This window comes from Cynoglossus semilaevis, chromosome 9 (genome assembly GCF_000523025.1).
Source record: "Cynoglossus semilaevis isolate Cse_v1.0 chromosome 9, Cse_v1.0, whole genome shotgun sequence".
NCBI lineage: Eukaryota > Metazoa > Chordata > Actinopteri > Pleuronectiformes > Cynoglossidae > Cynoglossus > Cynoglossus semilaevis.
This window is the reverse complement of record NC_024315.1, coordinates 14,236,149-14,243,801: the sequence shown is the minus strand read 5'-3', so window position 1 is coordinate 14,243,801 and position 7,653 is coordinate 14,236,149. Positions and strand designations below refer to the sequence as shown.

The 7,653-nt window shown below is 39.4% G+C and overlaps 2 protein-coding genes and 1 long non-coding RNA gene across 3 annotated transcripts in view; 1 reads left to right on the top strand and 2 right to left on the bottom strand.

Moving 5' to 3' along the window:
* Positions 1–1,355: 1,355 nt before the first annotated feature.
* Positions 1,356–2,821, bottom strand: LOC103384036 (ankyrin repeat domain-containing protein 66-like). The gene has a single exon (XM_017035199.2). It carries the CDS (start codon positions 2,030–2,032, stop codon positions 1,382–1,384), a length of 651 nt encoding a protein of 216 aa, XP_016890688.1. The 5' UTR covers positions 2,033–2,821; the 3' UTR covers positions 1,356–1,381.
* Positions 2,822–3,057: 236 nt separating this feature from the next.
* The window catches only part of LOC103384034 (E3 ubiquitin/ISG15 ligase TRIM25-like), a 48,115-nt gene continuing 43,519 nt past the window's right edge, over positions 3,058–7,653 (bottom strand). The window contains exon 7 of the mRNA XM_025058265.1: positions 3,058–3,338. The gene's annotated coding sequence lies outside the window, so the exon portion shown is untranslated. The remainder of the gene's footprint in view (positions 3,339–7,653) is intronic.
* Positions 4,573–7,642, top strand: LOC103384035 (uncharacterized). The gene is made up of 3 exons (XR_522060.2): positions 4,573–4,834; positions 4,919–6,734; positions 7,536–7,642. It is a non-coding gene; the product is annotated as an uncharacterized LOC103384035 (long non-coding RNA).

Here is a 7,653-nt window from a genome sequence, read left to right as displayed (position 1 = left end):
CAATCACGAGTCACGTCCAGGCCTGCACAGCGGCGGTGGCTGACCAGCAGGTGAATTACTGCTGAAGTTTTACATCGCACACGTGTCCTGCACTCTCTCCTGCAGCCGGGGCCGCATCTTTAATCACCAGGCAGAAAATCTTTGAGAGCTTAAAGCAGCAATTACAGTAAAGTCGATCGATAATGACAGCCTTCAGAGCAGACCAAATGACTTTTAATGGATTTTAAAAGGTGGCATAAATAATGCACAGGCTTAGGTGTAATTACAGCTGACTGCCAGCTGCTGCTTAACCAAATTCACGAAAAAAGAGACAGTTTTTGTTGTTCTTCGTCTTTGCACTGACTAAACAAGAGCCATAAAAGCACTCCTGAGAGATGCTACGATGATGGTCAGTGTTTGTGCCGAGAAAAGAAATCAGACGTCTCATGAGACATGAATGCTGTTTCATTAAATCCACTCAATGGCTTCTGGTGATCAAATCAAAAAAGGTAAGTCACATGTGTCTTTCTTCAAAGGGTGACAAACCTTGAACTGGTAAACACATGTACTCTGATTACTTATTATCCTGTCATGTTGGGTAATCGTTACGTCGCTGAAGCAGAGACACTAAACACACTTAACCCTGTAGGATTCATGTTTTATGACACTGAATAATTGATGTAATAATGAAACGTCTGACTGTTTATTTATTAAAGCCTACAGTATAACCGGGGTCAAAAGGTTGTCAGGCGATTGTAGTCATTCCGGCGTGTCTGATCAGTGTTAATGACTGAAACCAGTTCAGACTGGTCTTCGCGTCGTGTCCAACACTTTTATCATTATATCTCTGTCCAGTGTTTTTTGATCAGATTTGAATTGAACCCTCAAAAGTGAAGCATTTTCAAATCAGAGCAAAAGTCACATTTGAAACCAAACTAGAATCTTCTTCAAATGATCGAATCTTCGCAGCAGGTCTAGATTTTTGTCCAACATCTGTCCATGAAAAGACAAACTGTCAATCATGCAGTCATAGTAGAGTCCTTCTCCTTTCTCAATGTACGAATACATTGTGTCATTCTTTTCCCCCTTTTTGCGCCTTTAGAGACATGCCTCACACCTTCACGACATCACCTTAAAGCCAGTTTTTCCTAACCAATCCCTTTCCTTTTCATCTGATAATACACCTTTTCTTTACTTTTGGTGTATAATAGACTTATTTTATCTCAACGCTTTTACCCAAACAAATATTTCCACGAGTTATCAGTTGTAATCCCCTGCACTCTCCAACTCCAAAATTTGGTTGAACACGACATTACGCTGATGATCTCATTCTTTTTCACCTCACACCACAGATAAATAAGATTTGCATTATTTTCTTTCGGTTCTGTGATTTTAGATGTTTTTAGTCACAGTTGTTTTCCGCAGCTGTGTTTGCATCTGTGTTTGACGTCGTGCCCGTTTCTGTAGCTACGTCTTTGTCCTCGTTTACTGCCTGTGTGTCTGTGGTCGTGTCGTCTGCAGCGTCCGTGTCCTTGTTCGAGTTTGGATTTACAGCCGTCTCTGCGTCTTTGTCCCAGTCTCTCTCATCCTCGCTGTCCGACCCGTCCCAGTCGTAATCGATGTCATCTAAAAAGACTCCCTTTTTGGCTGCTCCAAGGCGGTATTCCTGGCCCTGAATGACCGCCTTTTTAAGGAACTGGATGCACCGCTGGTGTCCGTAGATTTCGGCGAGACGCAAGGGTCTGTCTCCAGAGCTATCCTTCTTGTCCATCGGAGCGTGGAGGGAGTGCAGCAGCTGCAGCACCTCCAGGTGACCGGCCTCGGCAGCGTAGTGAGCAGCAGTCCATCCGTGTGTGGTCCTCAGACATGGCCGCGCCCCATTGTCAATGAGGAGCTTGACCATTTTGGTGTATCCGATTGCTGCGGCCCAGTGGAGTGGCGTCTTGTTGCTCCATTCGTCGTCCTTCTCGTTGGGACTGCAGGTCATTTGCTTCAGAAGCTCCTCAACTTTTTCGTAATCTCCTGCGGCAGCAGCTTGGTGCAGCTCACTCATAATGTTTTATAACTATTTATATATGTATATATTGACTAGTTTAGGTGTGGTTTCTCAGCTACTATCAGGAATAATTAATAAATATGACCTCAGTATCTGGATTTCCCACCAGGTCTATGGAATTACATCTGAATTCATGACATCAAAAGAGATCAAAGGACAAAGGCTTGGAATACTGACTAAATCAATGAAAGGGAGCGACAGGTGATTTTTCTTTCACTGCAGACTTGAACAGTATGGAACAGAATTAAATCTACTTTTTTAAATAACAAAAATATGGAATGAGATAAGTTGAATTGCAGGAGTTTTATAAAGTCGCCGAGAACTGTGCAGATAATGTATTGAAAAATGTTGTCTCTAATTTAGTAGAATAAAACATTCAAAGCATCAATGATCTGATACGTGGTAATCTATTTTAAATATGGTATAAGATAATCAATTTTAAATTAACAAAAATGAAAAGAGAACAGCCTTCAAATACAAAAGTGGAGGAATTTCACCTGGAATGTCCAGCATTTGAATGGACCGTATGGTGACGTATGAAATTTGGGTGTTACATCATGACAACAGATCAAAGGATTTTGTTTGTTGGTTGCAAGAGTTAAAACATGAGCTAATCTACATTAGCAATAGAGAGAAGAAAATAAATAATTGGTGCACTAATTACCGATGCTGCTGTCAAACTGCAGCGACAAACTAAACAACCCACCCACCAATAGAAAAGTCAGGTGAAAAAAAAAGTACTGCTGCAAAGTGACATAGAAAAATAAAGAATTAAATAAAGGAAAGACATTTGCAAAGTGACATAGAAAAATAAAGAATAAAAAAAAAGAAAGACAGTTTTTTTACATTCTTACTACACCTGCAGCTGGTGCGGAAACATAGGGTTGCTGATCCAAAATGAATGGCAGGGGAGACGGACCACACAACGGGAGGAACCGTGAGTACTAGCTTCAAAAACCTCTACCCATGTGGCTGCACAACCTTAGATGTTTTCATTTTGGGACATTTCTGACACCTACAGGCCCGTGTTGGTACATGTTACCCAGTGGAGACAACGGACAGCTGACTAACTGGCACATCGCTATCATGGATAACTACGCACAACTGGGAACAAATGAAGAAGACCTTCGGGAAATCTTGAGCAGTGTGCAGAGACATCAGCAGAGACTTCCCATTTCACCTCCACTACAAACGCTCCGCGACTTCCTGCGACGGTCGGTGATACACATTTAGATTATGAACTGATCCTGACGGATCAGAGTTTACTCTGCAGAACATCTCTAGTTTGTTATCCACCAAGAGGCTAAGAAAAAAGAACCAAGAGAGAGAATTAGCGCACTCTAAAGTGAACTCAAGGCTTAAAAGTAATTATCTGCACAACTGAACGTGTAAAAATACAAACCAGTGGGTTGGAAAATGTTAGTGGCAGAAATGTTTTTCTCAACTACACATGGAGTCTGTGAAATCATCTGAAAGATTAGATAGAAGTGGTGGAATGTAATTAATTTGTCCAGATATTAATCAAAGGGCCCGAGCAGGAGTGAGTCGAATGTGTGAAGGGAATCTAAAGTCATTTTAACAAGACCAAGTTAAAATGAAGTAATAATTAAAAACCATCAAGCTTAATATTTAATGGCTTAATATAAAAATATATATTGTATTCCTAGATTAAAAAATAATACACAGATAATATTCATAGCTACCGATATTGAACATTTTGTATTATTTTTAATGTATTTTTCATATTTTGATGAACTAGTTTGTTTATCGTACAACCCTGGTTTATAGGTAACGAGTGAACGTAAACATACACTAAACAAAAGAAAAGAAGTGTGAAAAATCGTAAGAACTTTGACATTTTTTCCTGATATTTTTTATATATTTAAACTTTATTGTAGATAATTATTGTAGACATTATTGTAGATATGTACAGTATTATTATTTATTGTCATCATCATACATTTTATATAACTTTTATTATTTATATTTGTATTTATAAATTATATTATTTATTTAATATTTATTTAATATATGATAAAATATATTTATTTTTTTATTCAGTACACATTGACCCCTGAAATATGTATGCAAAAATATAATGACTATGGAGAATCAATAAAGTATGTTCGGTTTTATTTTAATTATTTATTTTGTGTCATACATAAAGAAATTATGTTAAAATACATTTTTGTACAGAGAATATTCAGAGTCAGATTTGTTTCAATAATGTTTCAACAAACTAAATGTTTTTAAATACCATTTTGTTCTTTGGTTTGAAAATGTAACAAGTGTAAGTAAAAGAACCACATAATTGATGTAGCTGAATGTAGAAATGAAATGAACATGAATTTATTTTTTTACTACAAGGTCTTTGTCCTGTGCTGTCCAAATATGTTTATTAAAACTGTTGATTTTCTTCAAAAAGAAAAGATTTCTTTTCTATTTTTTCTCAAATGCTTCAAATTGATTAATGACTGCGTGTGACATCACGTGACTTATGATGTCACAAACATCAAAGGACCAGACTTGGTATTTGAATTACAGCTCGCTCTGCTAACCGGTAGGCGAATTATTCGCAGCAGGGATAAAAAAAATAGACACGTAGTGAGTGATAAGCTCCAGCAGAAGGCAGCAGTGCACCATAATGGAAGTCAACTGGCCTAAAATACAAAGACAGCCGACCAAATCCGCCAGGTGCTGTTGACCACAGCCACTCACTGACTGGCTCCTCTGTACCAGCCATCAGAAGGTTCTCTAAAATGGATCAAAAGGGAGACGGACCTCACAATGGTAGAAATCGTAAGTATTTCATATAAAATACACAAAATCTTCACAAATGTACTCGGTGATAGTAACAGTTACTTTTCTCTGTGTGGGTCAAAGGGCCATGTTGGTACATTTTACCCCGAGGAGATTTGCCGCCGGCTAATCAGTTGACCAATCGGCACATTGCTATTCTGGACAACTTTGCACAATTGGGAAGGAACGAAGAGGACATTCGGGACATTATGATGACTTTGCAATCGGCACACCAGCAAAGGATGCATGTTCTACGACAAATCCGCGACCTTCAGGAAATGCGAAGGCGAGGCTACGACAACCCCTTAAGAGACATGGATTCAGTCATGTAGAGGCTGAGGAAGGACCTCCCGCACGCTGTACGTTTGTTCAAATGTTAGACGATAGATTGCTCCCAAATTATTTAGCCTTGTGAGCATACAGTTACCACCTAAGGGCATTTAACAAGGTGTGTCAAACGATCTGAGGTACTGCGTTTACCTGATGAATGACAGAGTGATGGTTTAAAAGCCCACGGCTGCTCTGCTAAAACTCCTCGTTAACTGTGGTTAGTTGTTATCAAATAGAAGAGTGGTCACGTGTGTGCGCACAACACGTATGCCGCAAGAAAGACAGTCAGAGTCGAGGGAAACTGACGCAGATCGATACGAGGCTTTGTGTTAACGTGACAGCTATACATACCAATGGACCAAAGTGACTAGAAATAAAGTGAATTACTACTGGTTCTGAGAGTCAAGAGGTAGCTTTTGTTACATCATGAAACAAATCTTTAAACTAATAGTTTCATCTAGGGGTGCATGGCCGATCGATAGCCGCCGATTTCCTTAATTGTGCGGGATCTGCGATCGGGAGATTGTTTCATAATTACTTGTGACGAGAATAAAATATCCTGGCTGCAGATATTTGTGTATGAACTGAAAAAAATCGGAATCTGCAAAAATCGGTATTGGCAAGTCACAACAGCCACAAAATCAGAATCAGTCCAAAAAATGCAATTAGTGCATCCTTTAGTCGTATCCAATAAAAATAAGCATCGGCCCATAATGTTTTATCACAACAACTGTTGATTATTGATACACCGTCAAGAATAATAAAAAATTCTAACAGTTGATAATGTAACCAAGTTGATGACTTGATCAATAAATGAAGCAACGTTCTGCAGACAGCTACTACGGCAGTGGTTCTAAACCTGGGTTCGATGGAACCCCAGGAGTTCGGTGAGTCAGTCTCAGGGGTTCGGTGGAACAAGACACACACCCAACTCATATGATTCGTGATGACACGCCCCCCACTTGGCCATCACCAAGGATTCAGTGAATGCGCATATGAAACTGGTGAGGTTCAGTACCTCCACCATTTAAGAACCACTGTACTAGGGCCTAATGCCACATGTCTACAGCCCAACATAAAGACCCTGTCAGAGCGGGACCAATCCACCACCCAACCCAAAATTTCAAGAAGGGTAAAAACGTCTTTTGAAAATAACAAATTTCTAAGTCATTTAAAATGTCACCACGATAACAAGGCAGCACCGGGTGAGAATGAAGCAGCAACAGCAGCAGTAACAGAACAACACCATCTCCACCACCTCTAATGACATTAAACACGTTAGCTCCAGTGTAATTTGCCTTCTAATGGTCGTCTGACTCTGTCAGATATATTACAATGAAGTATTTAACCAGAAATTACCTGAACAATTTGAATATCCCTGTGTTTAGCCTGACTTTCTGTGTCTTTCATTAGTTAATACGTGAGATCGTCTGTGACAGAACCGTCCGGTGATCAGCGCCGCTACACTGTGAACAAATGAACAATCTCAGCTCATCAGCGGCTCTGGTGCAAAAACACAGACAATATGGTGTTTGTGCAGAAGTGTGACAAGACATCATTGAAAGTTATGGTAATGAGACCACGGGTTATTACGTCTGACAGTGTTCAAGTGGCTGTGACTGTGTGTGTGTGTGTGTGTGTGTGTGTGTGCACGAGCAGCAGCAGCAGTTTGTTCACTCCTATTTACAAGCCCTCTGTAGCAGCACAGCAGTAATGAGGGGTGACACATACTCCATACAGTGACTGACTGTGCCTGTCTGTTAGCCTTGACATATAGTGAACACACGTAAATATACAGGCGGTTAACAGAACCAAAATCTCCATTTGGATCATATCAAATGATGCCAGTTCATGACGTCTGTGATTTCTGTTTTTCATTCCTTAACCTTGAGCTTAGTGGTTGCAAATCTATACGCCTCATCCTAATCCTAATCTTAATCCTAACTCTTAAATAAACCAAATTCTCTCCCCACTAAGGATAAATGGTCCCGACAACAGTATTTACCAAAAAAACAAAAACAAAACACAATTTCACACAGGTACACACAGACACAGTCATAAAAAGCAATAATTCAAACAAAAAGCTAAAGTGCGACTTCGAGGAAGTAGACCATTTGAATAAAATGGACATGAAAATATAAAAACAACATCAAAGGGTTTTTTTACGCTGTTCACATAAAAACACAAAAATACGAATTAAAAAACCTGATGAAAAGTCAGTCCAGTTTTATCAGGACTTTTGTGTTCACAGCTGTCTCACTATAATTAGATCACAGCAATTAACTACAGACTCATCATGAGTGTTGAGCTGGTGAGATTGGTGGGAGGTGAATATTTGGATCATCAGCAATGAGTTTTTTTTTTTTTTCAGTGCTCAGGTGACCCTAAAATCTCAACCTCCCTCAGGTAACTTTTTTTTTAAACACTAAACACCCAGAACGAAGCAACTGACCCCAATAAGAATTATAAGCCACATTTGTCAAGTAAAC

Coding starts and splice junctions, on each gene's coding strand:
- LOC103384036 (XM_017035199.2), bottom strand. CDS start 2,032: ATGAGTGAGCTGCACCAAGCTGCTGCCGCAGGAGATTACGAAAAAGTT.